Below are 17,660 nucleotides of genomic sequence, written 5' to 3'. Positions count from 1 at the left end.
TGCTCCGGATTTCATAGCTCAATCTTTTGACTACCAACCCTATCTAGAGCCTCATGCATTTATCACTGCGATGTCGTAGGCTGTTGTATAACAATATGTAGATGAAAGAAACGAAGAGGAGTAGATGGAACTCCAGCAGCACAATGTCCAAACCATCCTTCCGACTATGGAGCGCCCTAGTTAAAGAAAACAAAGCCGACGCCGACGCCAACGCGAATGCGAATGCGAACGATTAAAGGTGACAAAGCAACACCGAGAATGTCTACTAACCCTCGAATAATGCCAGGTTGAGGACCGAAGACTATGCCGCCCGAGCGATCCCGCTGAAAGCCCAACGCAACCACGCCGCCAAGAAGCTCAGCCACGGACCAGAATACGGACTACACATTATCATCATCGTACATGAAAGCGATATCGCGCGGGCGGCGCTTGTTATATGAGACGAATTCAGCATCACCGGGAGGCCGTTCGTTGCGGTTATTCGCTGTCAACATGCTTTGGATACTCATGCAGACGCTTTCGACCGTTTGCACAGGCGACCAGCCGGCAGAGCTGAGGAGATCGAGGCAGATGATGCCATTGCTATAGATGTGGGGGTGCATGGGGATGGGGCGCGGGGTATCGGATGTACTAGGGAGTTCGATGAATTGGACTTCTGGTGGTTCTGTGGTATAATTAGTGACGTTGATGCAAGCGCGGGGTTTGTGAGGCAAGAGAGCGGGCTCACCGATGGGATATTTCGACCCAAAGGTGAATTTGAGTCGGTAGGTCTGGTCCTTGTAGAGCGGGTTGTCGTCAAGGACTTTGATGTCCATTTGCCATTCTTCGAGATTGTCGTCTTTGACTATTGAGATGCCGGGCGGGAGGTGCTCCTTCATCTGTACAGATATTGAACGTTAGAATCATGTGGTTGTGGCAATGCTGCCGTCTTTGTGATGCTGGGACTAAGGTGCAATACGATGGCAGGGAAGTGTAGGTACCTTCAGGAGCTCCTATAGATGTACATCCAGTGTCAGTTTATACGATTCTTTATCGAGCGGGGAGACGGAATGCCATACTTTGCTTAAACGCTTGCCGGCAAACATCTTGAAAGACGAGCCCCTTGAGCGGAGGCTGAGAGGTCTTCAGGGTATACAAGCTTTGGCTGCAATGTCTGATGTAGGGTCAGGTACTAGTCTTTTCAAAGGTGCTAGTATCGAACGCGCATAGAAGCTTGTTAGGGCAGCTGTGTATGACGTCCTGAGAGGCGGGGCTCTTGATGTCGGTAAGGTAGACGAGCGATTGCGGGGTACCACTTAGCGGAGTAAGCTAGAGAAGGAAATATCTATCAAGTGAGGGCGACTTGTAAAGCTTCAGAGTAAAAGAGACTGATCAAGAGAGAGAGGAAGGGTGAACGTTGCTGGATGTATATAAAGGGAAACCTCCAAACAGCAGGTACCTCTGGTGGGTAAGGCAGCCGATCACCTGCAGCCGGTCATCTGATTGGTCCGAGAGCATCTGACACTGCAGCACGTGATCGTTTGATATCAGTCTCTATGTCGGGAGTATAGCACCTACATGATTCAGTTGGCGCTTCACCTATTAATATTAATGACCCGATGACACAACGGTTAAGTAAACGGTCGGTCCACATTTAGGATCACTATTGGGCATAACTGGTGGCGCAACTTTGAAATCAGGTGGAAAGGCGGATACAGCGAAATGCCAGCAAACGAAACTCCGAGTATAAGAAAAGCATCTGAATTTGCACAGGGAATCATAGAAATCATATTCGAAGATCAACTCGAACATGATTCGGATACACAAGATATGAACAGGCTCTAAAAATAAACACAAAAAAAAACCGATCGACTATCGGTTAGAAAATCAAGCATGGGCAGTCCGCTCTCGAGCTTCCCGTTCGATTTTTTCGCGCTCTTCGTTCTCCTTCATCTCGCGAACCTTGGCCAAAACGACTTCGCGGAAGATCGCGCCGCGTGCGATCTTGCTCAGACTCCGCTTCTTGGTCCCACCGGTTGTATCATCAACAGGCGCAGGGGATGAGCTCCCATTCGCCTCCGTCCCCTCCAGCGGAGGAAACGCTGTTGTATCACAAGATTTGCTGGGCTCCGCTGCAGATGCCGCCATCTCGGAAGGGCTGGGGATATCGTCCTCTTCGTCTTCTTGCATTTTGAGCGCTTCAATGCGGTTCGCCAGCTTGATGATCTCGATTCCTCTCCGGAGACGGGAGCGGGCGATGTAGGCACGGATCTCAGGCAGCAAGTCGCGGTCGCTGGCAGACTCACCAGTCAGCCACGGGTGCTTCAATGCATCCTGCGACGTGGGCCGCTTGGCGGGGTCAGGCTGGAGCAGGCTGAGAATGAAGTCCTTGGCGTCCTTGGAGACATCGCGCCAGTAACGTTCGTGGAAGACGATCCGGGCAGCGCGGCATTCTTCGATCAGATCGGACAGGCTTTCCGATCGGAAGGGCGAGTATCCGCACAGCAGGGTGTAGGTGATAACACCGAGGGACCACAAGTCGACGGCCTTGCCGTGGCCTTGCTTGAGCATGACCTCGGGCGCCGCATAACCAAACGAGCCCGCCATGGTTGTGAGGACTTCGGTAGGGTTCTCCAGCATTTTCGCGATACCAAAATCAGCCAACACCAGAGGAGATTTGGGGTCGCGAGTGAGATAGAGCAGGTTCTCGGGTTTCAGATCTATACACGAGCCAGCATTAGTGCGCAGTTCACCAACAGGGCAAAGTTGAATGAAAGACTGACCTCGGTGGACGATATTGCGCTCGTGAAGGTAGTTCACAGCACCCAGCACCTGCCGGATTGTCTGAGAAGCATCCTTCTCTGTGAATTTGCCGTACTCGCAAATCCGATCAAACAGCTCACCACCGGTGGCCAGCTGAGTGACAATGTAAAATTTGTCCTAATTCACCGTCAGACTGCGATCGGCGAACGGTAAGCTAAGCTCGTGCACCCACCTTGGATTCGAACCAATCTACAAAGTGAACAATGTTGGGGTGATCGAGCGCCTGCAACATCTCCAGCTCATCGTAGACCATGCGCTCATTGCCGCGGACATTTTTCTTCAGGATGATTTTGATTGCAACCTTTCCCCTGCTGCTCTCTGCTTCACGGACGATACCATAAGTGCCTGCACCTAGCGTCCTTCCAAACCTATACAGCGCTCTAGAAGAGGTGAGCATAATGTCTTCAGTGGGACTGGGATGATAGAAAAAGAGGCGAGAGGGCATGGAACACCGTACTTTTTTTCGTAGCTCTCGGGCTGCCCGGACAGCTTGTTAAACATAGTAGAGACTAAAACAACCATGCCATGGTTAGCATCTTTCCGTACAAGGGACAGCAGCTCCATAAGAACGGCGTAGGACAAAAGACCAAAAGGAAACGCAATGAAAAGCTCAAATTCCACGGGAATGCTCGACCAAAGAACAATAAGAGAACGAGTAGTCCGAAAAGACTTGCATTACTACCCGAGAGGGCTAACGGTAATGCTAGCAGGGACATGATCGCACGAAACGAGTCCAGACCAGCAGGCTCCAGTATTTGAGCGCACGTGAAAAGGATCAAAGGTAGGACATGTGGTGCAGAGAAGCTAGCCACATCACACAGGGCATTGACGGAGCGAAAACGAGAACAAGCGAGACTCACAACTCATTGTGACGAAGCAGGGTCTGTCTGACAGGGACCCAAGCTCGAAAATAGAACGTGTGGTGGAGGGCTGAGGCCAGCGGACAGAACGAAGCCGATGGGAGACCCCGCACGTGAGGGGACAGGAGGGCGGGGCGAAAGGAAATGGTACTGGGAGGGTTTGGGAATGTCAAGGAGGACGATGTCTGTTTCCTGTTCCCTCTCTTATGATTCTATCGAGGGATCGAAATCGCATGTCAGTACATGATCTCGACTAGCCAGGACGGAGCGGCGACTCGACATTGGACGGAGTAGATAGCTGAAAGTCAATAGGGGATGGGAAAATAAACATACTGACCCTCTGAAAGATCACTCCGACCGGTGGGATCAATGCACATGCACGGGATGAAAGATGCTGGAGTGTACAATGTCTCTTCACAAGAAAGATGAACTGAAGAAATAAAGCTGTCTGGACCTTGGACTATCCATAGTTTATTTAATTTTATCACACTGTCAAGACTCCAGACCGTCTCTCTGAATCGCCCCGAGTCTCACCAGCACAGCCACGGAGTCTTTACCTCCAGCTGGTCGAGCCTTGGGCAGCGGCGGGGCTGATCCAAAATATCTCGAATTGGATGACGGAGAACCTTAGTATACGGAGTACGTCTCTAGACTATCGAGTATCGAAATCTTAGTGGCTGAGGGTTCCTTTCCCCCTATCATTTCACTGATGTTCTGGACTACAATGCTTGACCTCAGCCTTGTCAGTCCCTTCAGAGTTCAAACTTCACTAGGTTACAATGCATCGTCCTCTTACGCTATCTATGTAGCAGTTTAGATCTCAAGTGGTGTCAACATCTTTCGAATTCGATCAGTCACATCTTGATCATTTCTGCATTACTGCATTACAGAGAACACTAGGACCCTCAGCCCTTCATCAGCATGAAACGCGCCAGCGACCTTGTGCGACTTTTTTTTGTACCAAAATTTCAGCCTTCTTGAAGCCCGGATCCACTTTCAAGGCACCACCCAAAAATAGTGGGACGGGGTTGCAATCTGAGACGATCGCTAGATAGACGGTTGATGGAGTCAATTCTTCATCTGTGATGGCTCATATAACTTCACGTTATTTTTGGTCCTCGTTTCTAGATAGCTCACAATTCATCGTATCGACACTCATCATCAAGTATCAAGAGCAGATATGCGCTTCAGAAGCCCGCTAGATGCAATCAATGGTACTCCGTACTCTGCCACAAGAAACCCCTTATGTTAAGACAGCTGTCCAACCCTTAGTTACACTTCCAGATACAATTCGTCCAAAACAGAATTGCAATATGCCTGGTAGTATGCCGCTCCCTTCCAGCCTCGGACCGGAGACCTCAACCCGACCGTCTTCCATCCCTCGGCACGCAGTCGAGCAATGCGCTGCTCCTTGGTCTCCTTGACAATGACTCTTCCCGAACTACCCAGTTTCTCTTGACCATCAGGACCCTCCTTGACGGGACTGAAACTCCAGAATGAAGCAGACCGGCGGAAACTCTTCGACGCCTGACGGGCCGACTGCAACTCCGTGATCTCGTCCATGAGTGTGTGGATGTCGGCGATGCTGGAGTTGATCTGAACTCGCAAGGACTTGAGGGTGCTGTTATATCGTGTAATGGATTCGGCGCGTGACGGTGTCACGGGCGTTTGTTTGTGCTCATCCGCGTGGACTTGTCCTCTACCCTGCGCGCGGGGAGTTCTATTAGGTCCGGAAGATTCGTGGTTCATTTTCATGGGGTCCGCAGGCAGAATCTTGAAAGGAAGAGGAGGAGGAAGACACAGTCTCGCAGATTGATTCTGTCGACTAGCCTGACGGAGATCAACCGACGACTTTCGAAGTCGAAGGGGCGAGGGCATGAGGCGCTGATCGTCATGTGGAATGCGGGGTGGAAGGTCCTCTGGAATGTGGAGAGCCAGATCAACCCAGCCCTCACTATCTGAGATGAAAGGATCATCGTCTGGGCAGAGCATGGACTTGTCAATGATGTCCGTGATGCTGCTGACGAGGGCCCCGACAGGCGAAGGACTCTCCGAGAAATCGGACGCTGTCCATGACCCCACCAGCGAAGCAGGACTCGAGGTCTCCGAGTTGATTTCAGGAACCGGGATTGTCAAGGGCAGAATTGTACTGCAGGTGACGAAGCTGTCCAGAGCGGACTTCAGCAGAGGAAGTTTTCTTCGCGAGTAGTTATGGGCTGCTCGGCCCATTTCCTCGTAGGAAATGGCGCTGTAGAAATAAAGGTATGTCTTGTAGACCGGATGGATCTGCCGATCAGAGCACGTTAATGCGTTCCTATTTTGATAGCAACAGGCTCCACTCACTGGTTCTTTTACAGCATCAAGGATCTCAGACGAACGGGCGGCGCATTGCTTGTACTGACGCTGGAAATACAGCAGCTTGACATCTTGAATAGTTTGCTTCCATTGCTCTGGCGACTGGGGCGATGAAGAAGTTTCAAAACGAATGAACTTTTTCGCAATTGAGAGAGCCATTTCCAACGAGTGCTAGAACGAAAGACCTGGACAATGACTGGCTGAACACAAGACATGCATCTCTCTGGGCAATGGGGACAAACCCAACTGGTCGATAGGTAGAAGATGGATGACCGGAAGGAGAGAAACGAGCGTGTCTCGAGACGAGACGCGTCATGGTATCGTCAACAATGACTAGATGCGCTGAGGATGAGTGCGGTTCTGAGCGCCGCATTCACAGGTAGCACTCAGCCTGATTGTGGCATACCAGGAAGATTTAATATGATAATGCTGAAACGTACTCCATATTCACCTAGTAAATACTTCATTAGTGAGCATCAAGTCAATGACATTAAAGAAATCAGAACCTCTGAGCAATAATAACCATGATGTTGATGGGAGATTCTATCCTCAAAACATACGTATAGCTCATACATAAATAGCTACCTAACCATACCATGAACATGACAACTCTCCGCAGGCAGCCATCATCCATCTCATCTACCCATCCAAGCCTTAATGAAATCGGAACCCAACGTACCAAGAGTAGTCTCTAAATGACCTCAAAACTAATCTCTAGACTCGCGAAGAAACTACCCACAGCAAAGTCCACCATGAGACTCGACCGCGCCAACCCGCAGCCCTTCTACCACTACTTCGACAACACCTGGACGCCAATCCGGAGCTTAACAGACATCACCGGATCCCCCAACTCATCTGATCTCCATCAAACCCACAGAAAAACCATAACCAGAATCCGCCTAACAACATGGAACATCGACTTCCAGACCCCTCTCGGCCGCGAACGCATGGCCGCAGCACTGGAGTACCTCTCCCATCAACACAGCACCCAGCCCGACGACGAGACCCCATCAAGCATCTTCCTCCAGGAGATGGCCGAGTCAGATCTCCAGCTTATCCAGGAATCGGGCTGGATACAGGAGAAATTCTTCATCACCGACACCAGCAGCGATCATTGGCGCGGGTCCTACGGGACGACGACGATGATCGATAAACAGTTGGTTGTGCGGGGCGTATTCCGGGTCCCGTATTCGAATTCAAGGATGAAGAGGGACGGGTTATTTGTTGATGTTGATGTTGGGCCCTTCGGGGCCGAAAGTGGTAGGTTGCACATCCCCTTTTTAGTAATACTTGAAGCTAAGGACGCAAAGAACGCATCTTACGGCTGTGCAATACACATCTCGAGAGCCTTGTTTCCCACCCGCCCAGACGGCCGGTGCAGCTACGTCTCGCCTCGATCTTCATGCATGGGTCTGGTCCGGCGACTGGGCCCGAGGATGAGGGGACGTATACGCCGCCGACGCCCCATGCAGCTATTCTAGCGGGTGACCTTAACGCCTTTGCGCCGGAGGATCGCTCCGCGCCGGAGGAGTGTGGTCTTAGAGATGCGTTCTTGACTCTGGGCGGGAGAGAGGGGACGGAGGAGAGTTTCACGTGGGGTCAGCAGGTGCCGGATTGGATGAGGGAGCGGTTTGGGTGTAGTCGTATGGATAAGATTCTGTATTGTGGTGGGGTTGAGGCGAAGAGTCTGAAAAGGATTGGGGAGGGGTCACGGTCACGGTTACTTTCAATCAGTCTGAGCGCGAGGATGAAGAGGTCTGGGTCACGGATCACTTGGGTTTACAGGGGGAGTTTGTAATCTTGTCATCGAGCTATTGATTACGCTTGCAGTTGAGAGGTGACATATCGACAATTGTCTGTATTGGAGTTATGTACAGTATCCATCATGAGTGTCATTGATCAATACGAATATGACTGACATATGTTCAATAGACAACCAGTCTGTACTTCCAAGTATCCATCTAAGCGACTGTCGCAAGAACCTAGGGTCGATACCAAAAGAAAGCAAAAGTTCATTCGGCCTGTTCAGATATTGACGGTCGACGTCTTGCTGTCTCTGGAACGACGGCGACTCGGGACAACGCATCTCCAGTCGCAGAGAGGGCATCCAGAAAATCGCCCAAAAGTCTGTCCAGTTCGGCAGTCACAGCGCTTTCTTCCGCCCCGGCCGTCAGAGCCTCAAGTCGCGGCGGTACGAGATCGGGAAAGTAGACCGGCTCCATATCATCCCTCGTAGCCGGGCGCGGATCTCGCCGGGCTGTGGGCAAAGGATCAATCATAGGCGACTCAGTCAGCGTTGGAAAAGGTTGATGTGGCTCCATCTCTTTGGATGGAATGGCTGTAGGGAATGGTTCTGTATGTGAGGGTTGAACACCAATTTCTGTGGTGCTCTCCCAAATCACCGACTGCGAGTCTTCCTCATCTGGCCCCGGCCCGTCTAACACTGACGACCGTTCAAAGTCGCCGTAGCCCACTGATCCTAGCGTTTCCGGTAGCTCCTTGTTGAAGAAATGCCCATGTGCTTCAGCGAGCTCACCGGGAGGCGTTGAAGGACGGTCAAACTTGAAGGGATTATAGTCTGTATCTGAGTGAGCTGAGATATCGGAGCCAGTCGATGCAGAAGTGGACGGTCGCGAGTCCCCAGGCTCTCCAATGGTAGACTGTCGAATGGTAGCTGATGGCTGAAGCTCGGGAAGCGGCGCTCGAAGGGTATCGTGGCGGCCGGGATCTTCGCTATCCAGAGGCTTAGCGGCAGTCATGTCCGGGAAGGTCCAGTCCATAGTTGCTCGTTTGTCTTTATGCTGTGCCTCCTCCGGGAAGGTCCAGTCCATAGTCGCCCGTTTATCCTCCTGTTGTGACTCTGACGCCTTCGGTGACTGTGCCGTCTCCGGTTCGGCCTGCTCTGCTTCCGAAGGTTGCATAAATACCGGAAATTTCCAGTCCATCGTCGGAGGGCGTGGGCCAGTTTGGGGCTGATAAGTTAATTGCTCGGATTCGTCATGATCATCCGCATCACGACTCGATGATCGTGACCTGGCTTCAAGGGAATTGTGTTGCTGGCGACCGGTGGATCTATTGGCCCTGATCGTATCCGCGTCTGCAAGTTGGAACGGCTGTGCCGATGCAGCTCCAGCCGCATAATGCGACGAGTCGAATGAGCCGATGTCAATGTCAATGAATGTAGACGTCACTGAAGACCGGTCTGTCTCCGTGCGAAGAGGCAGATCAGACGCTGGAGGCTTGGGCTCAATGGGCACAAAATCGTTCTTCGTTTCGTACTTGTAACTCGGCATGTCTTCGTTGAATAGCCCCTCCATTGCCGCTGCGCCTCGGCGGACGCGCTCGTCGAAGTTGGCCTTGTCTTCCACGGACATTTCGGATCCGGCTGGCTCATCGAAGGGATCGCGATCCTGCTGATTTGTTGTCGTTGGACTCATCTCCTCCTCTAGCTCGGCCAACGAGGCGGCTATCCGATCCAGATCAATGACGGAAAACCTCCGTTCAAAGCCATCTGTTGTACTGAAGTTCCAGTCTTCTTCAAAGTCTGGCTCATAGTCGGGGAATTCCGCAGCGGCAGCACCTCCCGGATGGAATAACGAAATTCGCTGCCCTCCCCGCTGAGACCATTGATAGTAGATGCGCACCAACTCGCTGAGTGACGAAGTCGGGTACTGCTCGTCTGTTCCAGCAATATACGAATGTGACATGATGTCTGGCATTGTAGGGCGGGATATGGGATCCGATTCGAGAGCGAATGATACTAGGTCTTTAAGGCCGTCACTGTATTCTTCATTTGCAAGACGCGGTGTGGTACGGTTGAGTTGCCTTCCAATTTGCATCCGCTCACGTAAATTGGAGTTTGGAGGATTTCCTGTTGCGAATTCGAAGAGAGTGCAGCCATATGCCCACACATCGACCTTGACTTGTCAGTATTTTCAAGGGATGGGGCAGGAAATTGACAGCCTCACCTCACTTCCATATTTGTGAGCTTCGCCTCGAGTTGAGAACATTTCCGGGGGCATCCAGTGAGGCGTCCCAATCCAGGTTGATCGCTTATCTACGTGCGACTGGAGTACTCCCGCAACACCGAAATCGCAGATCTGAAGCCGTCCTTCCTCATGAATCAATATGTTTGCAGCTACAGGAGCGTCAGCAGTGAGTTAAATCAGACAGCCGAAAGCCTACACACCTTTAATGTCCCGATGGATGATACCAGCCTCGTGGATTGCACGCAAGCCAGCAGCCAACTCGCGCGCAATGGGGATGATGAACCTTTCATCAAGCTTATCACCAGTGGCTCTCATCTAAACATTGCAAAATCAGAAAATGACAAGCGGAGAGAAACAGTGACGACGCAGGGGCCTACCAAAGTCCTAACACTACCACCAGGGCAGTACTCGCAGACCAGCCACAACTGGCTATGGATCGAGATGGCCTCAATCAACTCGTTGATGTTTTTCGCACCAGCATCTTTGACCTGTTTCATAACTTTCGTCTCATGTATGAAATCCTTAATTGATTCGTCCTTGAGGTCTCTAACAGACTTGTAATCCATCGAATCAATATCCATCACCTTGATCGCGACGACTTTGCGCGAAGGGAGCTGGTGGCCCTTGTAGACACGGCCATAGGAACCCTTCCCAATCAACTCTTCAAACTCATACGGCGGCGGCTCTGTTTTTGCTCTGCGACACATCTCTCGCACGGCGGCGCCCTGTTCACGTGCTAGCTTGATGGCTTCTGCTTTGTGCTTGCTGATGGCAGCCGCCATCGCGGACGTCGGGTCCAGAAACCCTGAGGCGCGAGCGTTGTCCATATTGAAGTACACAATAAGGCTCACAGTTGCAATAGCAATAGAAAGGTATTATTTGACCAGACAGAGCTGACTCAAAAGGCCCTCGAGGCGTCGACTGGTACACTAGCCTGTGGAGATTCTCACTGTCTCTGGAGAAGGCATCAACAGCCAATATTGATGCTCAATCACAGACAGGTCTGAAATAACCCAATTCCAGGCACGCTTCGTGAGCCAGTGGCGGTAATTAAGCGCAAAGTGTTGTGTTGTTCACCTCGCCGGCGCCTGTTTCGCCATCAAGGAAAGTGGTTCAAGGCCCCCAGCTTCAAATCAACATGTCCACCGAATCTGATGTAGCAATAAACAGGATCTAATAAATTACCCAAGTTGATCCTTGTTCTTTCTTCCCAAAACCTCGTAGAAGTGTTGAAAAGAGCTATACAAGAAGTTTGGAGATCTTTCTTTCTCCTTGTGAGTGAGAATGTGGCTGTGAGAGTGAAACCACGCTAAACAGCGGACACTAATTTAGCCCCAAACCGGAGACCCCAATTTGTGCTTCGAAGGTGGGCTACCTTAGCCAGAACAACAGTCATGTACTGACGATACACTACTATGACCATCAAGCCAGAAATCTACGCATTGAAGAGGATTTGATCATGCTGTTTTAGTTTCAAATTGCGAATGGGATCATTTCACTATTCCATAATATTAAAGAGCATGAATTCCTAACTTCTGTTCAGTTTACGCTAGCCTATTCAGCTCATCGGAATCGAGAGCATTGTATTCATAATGTCTAGAGTTTTCCCAAGTCAATGAGTAAATCCATGATAAATATATCACGCTTCGCATTCTATTCCCGTAGCTTACGTAAAATCATCACGGTCAATCTATCTACAAAGAGAACTCGGTTCTAAGGGCAGTTGCGAATCGAGCAATAGCCTCTGCAATGTTTTCCGAGCTGGCAGCCGCAAAGGTAGCGCGGAAGAACAGGTTTCCCTCGTTGCGACCAGCTGCGGTGAACCAGCTGCCTCGCGAGACGAGCACGCCGTTATTCACCGCAGCATGGAAGACAGCCTCCTCGATAGCCTCGCGGGTCTTACCCGAACCCACGGCAGGATGCTTCTGCCAATCGATCTCAATCCAATGCTAAGAGGGTATCAGTGTCAGCCAATTTGCCTTCGGACCATGACCCTCAAATCGCAGGTGGAGGAATACTCACAAACATTCCTGCGGCGGGAGGGTTCCACTTAGCAATCTCCCTAGGAAGATATTTCTCGCAAGCATTGACAATGGCGTCTCTGCGACCGGTATACTGCATACGCAGGTTGATCAACCAGTCCAAGTAGCCGGAGTGGCCCCAATGTTCGTCCAGAAGCTTAAACAGAACAATCTGTGAGATGCCGCTTGGATGTTGGGCACCTGTCTCGCAATTGCGCATGAATCGCTCGACAAGCTGCTCCGGGCCAACAATCCAACCGGTCCGCGAGCCGGGTGAAAGAACCTTGGAGAAGGATTCAAGTCGGAGCACACGCCCATCGACATCTAGGCTCAGGTACGAAGGAATGAGAGACTTGATGAATTCATCGTGGCTGGCAGGAGGAGGAAGAGGCTCGCGGTCGGGTCCGGTGTATGGCTGCATCTGCAAGAAGTAGTAAGGCTCATCTTCCACGATAATCAAGTCGTGCTTCTGTGCCACTTTGTATACAGCCTTGCGTCTCTCCAGCTGCTGCGTGGCACCGGTAGGGTTCTGTCCAGTTGGAATCGTGTACAGCACAAATGGCTTGCGGCCGCCTCGAGAAGCTTCATCCCAGTTGCTCAAGACGTCGTCGAGCGACTCGGGCAGAAGACCCTCCGCATCCATCTTGACCGATGCCACCTTGACTCCCAATGGAAGAGCGCCCTCCTTGGCGCTAGAGAATGTGTACTCCTCCATCAGGATGTAGTCGCCTCTGGTGCAGAGCATTCGGAGTACTGTATCCCACCCATAGGTGCTACCAGGGTTCAAGCAACATTGCCAGTCGGCATATGGGGGGTTGTGAATAAGCTGATTCTGTTAATCACCGCAGGTACTTTGGTACTTCAGGAGCTCATACCTCGGTATGCTCCGTCACGAATCTGAGGAGCTGAGGGGAACCGGTCGATTGTCCATAGTTAAGAGCAACCTCAAGGTCTGTGGGAAAATCAGCAACGATATGTTTCTCGAAGCTTCCTTACGTACCGTAAAGACTTCTGCCAGCTTGGGCATCCCCTTTCTTGGCAGTCAGGACAGCGCCCGATTCCCGGGTCTCGTGAGGGGAGAATCCCGGCGGCGTTGGGACTTTGATGCTAATCTCTTCGAAAGGGAAATATTCTGGCGACGGCAGACCACCACCCAACGAGATGAGACCTACAGTGGTCAGCATCAGCATTTCACTTGGACTAATATCGCGGGCATGAAGAGAAATAACGGGCCGAGATACCTGGAGTCTTAAGGTAACGCGCAGCACCCTTCAATGTAGATTGCTAAGGCAGTTTTAGCACCATTTCCATTCAACCAGTTGATTATCCAGCGGGCTAACCTGTCGGGACTTGGCTTCTTCGGAGAGGTAGTCTTTCGATCGATCAGCGAGGTTCTCCACGGCAACCAACCAAGACAGGTGTATGTGTTTGGCAGCACTCCGGAAGACTGGAAAGACTTACGATCCCACCGCTTCGCTTTCGGCTTGGAAAAGCATGACTGGGGAGAACCAGGACATCAGCGCTATTCGCAATCCCTCCAACCGAATGTACTCACAGGGCTCTTGAACATATCACTGCTCGTACCAGGCGCAACACCTGTAGGAATTGGCGCACTCTTTGCCCTCAGATCTGCAATGCCATCGATTGTCAATGGGCCGGCAGATGTATCCGTGCTCTTAACGTCGATCGAAGGACTCATTTTTCTCGGTTTCGGGGAAATTCTGGTCTGGTGGCGGATAGCAATTAAAATTGTCCAGCTAAGTTGGATCTGTCTGCGATATTCACAATCACAATAAGTATCCAGGCCTGAAGACACAATGACGGCCAGAAAGGATACTAACAAATAATAGCAAATACCCCGTAGATCAGTGCAGGAGGAAAGTCCGGCAATTTGAGTCACGATACCAAGTTACCAACGCCATTTTTGTCTCCGCCGACGACACATCCGAGAAGGCGGGTCCGTTCCGCCCGATGGGGGTTGACGAATCTCCATATCTCAACCTATGAGGGAGGTCACACACGACTGTCATTGTTCGAAGCTGGGAAGCGGGAGAGAGTGCGCTGGACGCTTAATGGATGGAAGGTATCCCTGCTGGGTTTCTCTTATCTAATTGACCTGTTGTATCCGCGCTTCTGGGTCATGGTTAAGCAAGGGCCTGGTCACTGATCATCTACAGGGCGTGGGAGGGGAATACTAGCAGACTACCTAATCGGGTTGGTTGTACGGTACCGTACGGCTCGATACGTGTTCATAATTGCATCACCAGTCGTGCTCGTTGTTCAGGACACTTTACAAGGGTTGAGGACATGGTCTTTGCGATTGATCTTGCTCCTATGTTTACAATCCTAGTAACAATTGCATAGGCACCCGACTGAACTCTCTGTTTGTCCTGTGGAATATATTGTTGACTCGTACAGACGGTCAACTGTAATAATGTGCCCCGCACGCATAAATAAGGCTACCGCCGGGATCGGAGCGTTGATTGATAAGTGCCGGACAGCCGATAAGCACGACTTTCGGTGAGAATGGCGATGCTGCCCTGGCACAATTATCATCAACAAGAATTAAATACTAGGCTGCTAGGCTAAAAGATCCGCTCTATAAAGATGTCAAGAGATACAAGTTGTGGATAGAGTCATCTGCTAGGCGAAAGCATCCAATTGGCTAAGAAAAGGGCTGATGACTTGTGGAGTCTCCCCTATTTCTTCTCAACATACTTTCCAGTGGTCCCGTCTAGCTGGGCTTCCAGGACAGCTGCAGTCCCGTTGAGCACACTCTGGATAGCCTCTGGTAGAAGCTTGCCTAGCTCGGCTACCGTAGCCGCGCGACCAGCCCAAAGCTCACCTCCAGCTGCAGCCTTCGCGATGCCTGAATAATCTGGGGTAGGAGCGAAAGAGATATTGAGATCTTCGTTCGTTGCACGCGAGCCATCTCCATTGGGGTGAACCAGAAGCATGCTTCTGCGGGGTGCATTCCAGCCCCTGTTGTTGAGCACAATCGTAAGCACTGGGATATTGTAGCGCCGGGCAATCCAGTAAACGGAGCCTGGTACAGAGAAGAGGAATGTCCCGTCGCCCACCACCTGGCACACGAATCTACCCTTGTTCTTTCCCCCGTGCTGATCGTCGGTAGCCAGCTTGATTCCCAAGGCACCGCCACCGGACCATCCCAGGCCACCACCACCGCAGTTGATCCAGGAGTTGGGCAGGGTGGCATTGATTTGGTCGGCTACAATCGCAGTAAGGGTTACCGCTTCAACGGCCCAGATGGTGTCCTCTGGGCAACATTTTCGGACTTGAGCCATGAGGTAGGATGCATTCAATGAAGCGTCGTCGCCTCCCGAAGGTACTACAGCAATGTCGGCAACAGCTTGACGCGTCTTCTTATATTCTTCTTCCCGGCGCTGACCGAATGCGACTTGTTCTTCAGAATTGATCACCTCCTGCAGAGCCTTGCTAGACGCGACGAAGTCGTTGATCTGCTTGAATGCAGTCGCAGACTCCGCCCGAAAAGTTGCTATAGAGGGAATGTAAAAGACAGGGATTTGCTGCTTGAGCGGATCAACATCAATGTGGATGACCTTGGCTGAATCCGATGGTTTGCACTGTGTTGGGATCCATGGTACATCGCAATCGGCAACTAGGATGAAGTCGGCGGTCTTGATAGCGTCATGGATACCATAACGGAGTCCTAACGATGCAGGATGGTCGCCCGGAAAGCACATGTCGCATCCACCCGTGTCCAAAACCCGGAGTCCCTTGAACGTATCGGCCAGTGTGACTAGCTCTTTCACCCCCCGAGCAGAGCGACCTGAGTAGCCTACGATCGCTAGGGGCTCTTTGGCAGCGGCCAGATGAGAGGCGATCAGCTCGACGGCCTCTGGTGTCAAAGCCGACGGTGCAACCGGTCCCCAGACGCCTTGGGCTAGCGTGTAGGGCTCTATCTCCTCTTCCATAACCTCTCGAGCACCGGTCAGGTAAACGGGTCCTTTCGGGTCGCTTGTCGCAAACTGAAGTGCCCGGTTAACCATCTGTTTTATGTTCTTGCCAGACTTGATCTCGGCCGTATAACGACAGTACTGGGACACGATCTGTTTCTGGTCGGGAACGTCTTGGATCCAGTGTATGTATTCGGTGCGGGAGCCGCGCATCTCTCCTTCGATTGTGAATGGGGAGAGGCCGGCGAAGATTAGCACCGGAGCACGACCGCAGGAAGCGTTGTGTACAGCAGCGGCTAGGCCTTGTGTTCCGACATCTACGTGAACAATCACGCACTGAGGCTTTCCGGTAAGTCGAGCGTAGCCATCTGCCATGGAGAGAGCGACCATCTAGCGTAGGAGGCAATGTCAGCTGGCTGAAGTCGGACCCGTCTCCGAGTGAGATAGGTATGAGAGGCGAATCTAGAAATACCTCATTGGGACAGGTGATGATCTTGGGGAATTGGTCTGGCTTCTCCCTCTGGCCTTTGACCATGGCCTCCAGGATCGATGGATGGTCGGAACCCAAGTTGACGAACGCATGTGAGACTCCAGCCTGTAGAATTCAGCCACTGAGACGTGTTTGATGGCTAAAGCTTTCTACCTCCCAAAGCGCCTCGAAGAACGCGAAAGATGCGGTATAAACCCTGGTCATAGCAGTGTCAGCTCTTGATGGTGTAGATGTTTAGAATAAGCACATACATCGTTGGATTTACCAGTAGAAAATTGAATCGGGGTGATCAACTTCACTTGATGGTAAGAAGGGATTTCAGATTATATAGAACGATTGAAGAGAGACGCAAGCTCTCGGATTTCCTATAAATTCCTGCAACTCAGCGGAATCCTCGCCGTGATGGAGAGAAGTCCGAAAGATTAATAATAAAGATTGCACCGCTGAGGCGTTTGGCTCACTATTTCGGCAGTTTCTAATGGTAAACAGTACCCTAACAGAGGGGGATCCCCATCGCAGTATCTCCGCTGCGGGGTAAAGTCCGTTTGATACTTGAGTATTGGCACGCGGCATTGGTTGCTTTATTTGCGTACAACTTATTTCCCTTATTGGAACTGCCGAAGCATATTGATGTACTTTGAGGATCCAGTGTCGATGTTTGAGCTTCTCACTCGGTGAGCGTGGTTTCATACACTCATCTGTCGGTTAGTTTCGATTGTGAACCTGCCTTCCAGAATCAAGACAAGCCTAGTTGACCCGCCAAGGTTGCCGGCATACCAAGAATATACAGCCGATGTACCGGAACTCTCCTTTGAACCGTTTAATCGATCTGGGGCAGCGAGCTAAATGAGGTCTAATTGCTGATAACCTGACGGATGCGAACCCCCACGATGCCAGAGACACATGCCTGTGAGGAACCACCTGAGAGCGATACAGCTGTACTGACGGGACATTTGCCTTCCATATAGCACTGCTCGGCCTTTGCTCAGCGAGCCTTTAGTCAAGACCTAGCTTAATTCGTGATGATGTGAAGTGACAAGGGCCAGCCATTGCCACGGCCACCTAGACTACTAACAACGGCAACGCAGAGTCTAGCGTCTGACGTTTTCTACCGTGCTGTCGACTTATTGCATGACATTATCACCGGTGGGAATATCCTCATGAGGGCAAGTCCACGTACTCAGCTAGTGACCTGGGCCTCGTCC

The 17,660-nt window shown here is 51.3% G+C and overlaps 7 protein-coding genes across 7 annotated transcripts; 1 reads left to right on the top strand and 6 right to left on the bottom strand.

Moving 5' to 3' along the window:
* Positions 1 to 15: 15 nt before the first annotated feature.
* P174DRAFT_437625 (ubiquitin-conjugating enzyme E2) lies at positions 16 to 1,159 on the bottom strand. The gene is made up of 3 exons (XM_024826349.1): positions 1,059 to 1,159; positions 728 to 992; positions 16 to 664 (listed from the first exon to the last, which is right to left on the bottom strand). The coding sequence occupies exons 2-3, from the start codon at positions 876 to 878 to the stop codon at positions 381 to 383; spliced, it is 435 nt and encodes a 144-aa protein (XP_024687772.1). The 5' UTR covers positions 879 to 992; positions 1,059 to 1,159; the 3' UTR covers positions 16 to 380.
* Positions 1,160 to 1,866: 707 nt separating this feature from the next.
* P174DRAFT_416873 (putative calcium/calmodulin-dependent protein kinase) lies at positions 1,867 to 3,199 on the bottom strand (the record flags this gene model as incomplete). The annotated part of the gene is made up of 3 exons (XM_024824543.1): positions 1,867 to 2,699; positions 2,763 to 2,919; positions 2,975 to 3,199. The coding sequence occupies 3 exons, from the start codon at positions 3,197 to 3,199 to the stop codon at positions 1,867 to 1,869; spliced, it is 1,215 nt and encodes a 404-aa protein (XP_024687771.1).
* Positions 3,200 to 4,772: 1,573 nt separating this feature from the next.
* P174DRAFT_437623 (uncharacterized protein) lies at positions 4,773 to 6,450 on the bottom strand. The gene has a single exon (XM_024826348.1). The coding sequence runs from the start codon at positions 6,174 to 6,176 to the stop codon at positions 4,935 to 4,937; it is 1,242 nt and encodes a 413-aa protein (XP_024687770.1). The 5' UTR covers positions 6,177 to 6,450; the 3' UTR covers positions 4,773 to 4,934.
* A 124-nt stretch (positions 6,451 to 6,574) lies between these two features.
* Positions 6,575 to 7,943, top strand: P174DRAFT_437621 (endonuclease/exonuclease/phosphatase family protein). Its single transcript, XM_024826347.1, has 3 exons — positions 6,575 to 7,277; positions 7,328 to 7,702; positions 7,723 to 7,943. Exons 1-3 carry the CDS (start codon positions 6,713 to 6,715, stop codon positions 7,833 to 7,835), a joined length of 1,053 nt encoding a protein of 350 aa, XP_024687769.1. The 5' UTR covers positions 6,575 to 6,712; the 3' UTR covers positions 7,836 to 7,943.
* On the bottom strand, positions 7,764 to 10,969 carry P174DRAFT_40947 (putative serine/threonine protein kinase). The gene is made up of 4 exons (XM_024824208.1): positions 10,384 to 10,969; positions 10,207 to 10,321; positions 9,986 to 10,155; positions 7,764 to 9,934 (listed from the first exon to the last, which is right to left on the bottom strand). The coding sequence occupies exons 1-4, from the start codon at positions 10,831 to 10,833 to the stop codon at positions 8,030 to 8,032; spliced, it is 2,640 nt and encodes an 879-aa protein (XP_024687768.1). The 5' UTR covers positions 10,834 to 10,969; the 3' UTR covers positions 7,764 to 8,029.
* A 731-nt stretch (positions 10,970 to 11,700) lies between these two features.
* On the bottom strand, positions 11,701 to 14,158 carry P174DRAFT_382921 (aminotransferase-like domain-containing protein; the record flags this gene model as incomplete). Its single annotated transcript, XM_024823135.1, has 9 exons — positions 13,869 to 14,158; positions 13,583 to 13,799; positions 13,489 to 13,525; positions 13,368 to 13,399; positions 13,269 to 13,311; positions 13,028 to 13,195; positions 12,903 to 12,979; positions 12,029 to 12,853; positions 11,701 to 11,955 (listed from the first exon to the last, which is right to left on the bottom strand). Exons 2-9 carry the CDS (start codon positions 13,724 to 13,726, stop codon positions 11,701 to 11,703), a joined length of 1,581 nt encoding a protein of 526 aa, XP_024687767.1. The 5' UTR covers positions 13,727 to 13,799; positions 13,869 to 14,158.
* Positions 14,159 to 14,335: 177 nt separating this feature from the next.
* P174DRAFT_437616 (putative thiamine pyrophosphate enzyme) lies at positions 14,336 to 16,559 on the bottom strand. Its single transcript, XM_024826346.1, has one exon. The coding sequence runs from the start codon at positions 16,338 to 16,340 to the stop codon at positions 14,727 to 14,729; it is 1,614 nt and encodes a 537-aa protein (XP_024687766.1). The 5' UTR covers positions 16,341 to 16,559; the 3' UTR covers positions 14,336 to 14,726.
* Between the last annotated feature and the right edge of the window lie 1,101 nt (positions 16,560 to 17,660).

Source organism: Aspergillus novofumigatus (assembly GCF_002847465.1).
Source record: "Aspergillus novofumigatus IBT 16806 chromosome Unknown P174scaffold_1, whole genome shotgun sequence".
Classification (NCBI taxonomy): Eukaryota; Fungi; Ascomycota; class Eurotiomycetes; order Eurotiales; family Aspergillaceae; genus Aspergillus; species Aspergillus novofumigatus.
This window is presented reverse-complemented; position numbering and strand designations above follow the sequence as displayed.

What these genes read in the sequence shown, in the direction of transcription:
- P174DRAFT_437625 (XM_024826349.1), bottom strand. Translation starts at nt 878, where the DNA reads ATGAAGGAGCACCTCCCGCCCGGCATCTCAATAGTCAAAGACGACAAT. An exon ending in TGGGTCGAAATATCCCATCG is followed by an intron (nt 665 to 727) that starts GTGAGCCCGCTC and finishes ATTATACCACAG; the next exon opens with AACCACCAGAAGTCCAATTC.
- P174DRAFT_437621 (XM_024826347.1), top strand. Translation starts at nt 6,713, where the DNA reads ATGACCTCAAAACTAATCTCTAGACTCGCGAAGAAACTACCCACAGCA. An exon ending in GCCCTTCGGGGCCGAAAGTG is followed by an intron (nt 7,278 to 7,327) that starts GTAGGTTGCACA and finishes AAGGACGCAAAG; the next exon opens with AACGCATCTTACGGCTGTGC.
- P174DRAFT_40947 (XM_024824208.1), bottom strand. Translation starts at nt 10,833, where the DNA reads ATGGACAACGCTCGCGCCTCAGGGTTTCTGGACCCGACGTCCGCGATG. An exon ending in GTGGTAGTGTTAGGACTTTG is followed by an intron (nt 10,322 to 10,383) that starts GTAGGCCCCTGC and finishes TGCAATGTTTAG; the next exon opens with ATGAGAGCCACTGGTGATAA. An exon ending in CTCACAAATATGGAAGTGAG is followed by an intron (nt 9,935 to 9,985) that starts GTGAGGCTGTCA and finishes TGACAAGTCAAG; the next exon opens with GTCGATGTGTGGGCATATGG.
- P174DRAFT_437616 (XM_024826346.1), bottom strand. Translation starts at nt 16,340, where the DNA reads ATGGCAGATGGCTACGCTCGACTTACCGGAAAGCCTCAGTGCGTGATT.
- P174DRAFT_437623 (XM_024826348.1), bottom strand. Translation starts at nt 6,176, where the DNA reads ATGGCTCTCTCAATTGCGAAAAAGTTCATTCGTTTTGAAACTTCTTCA.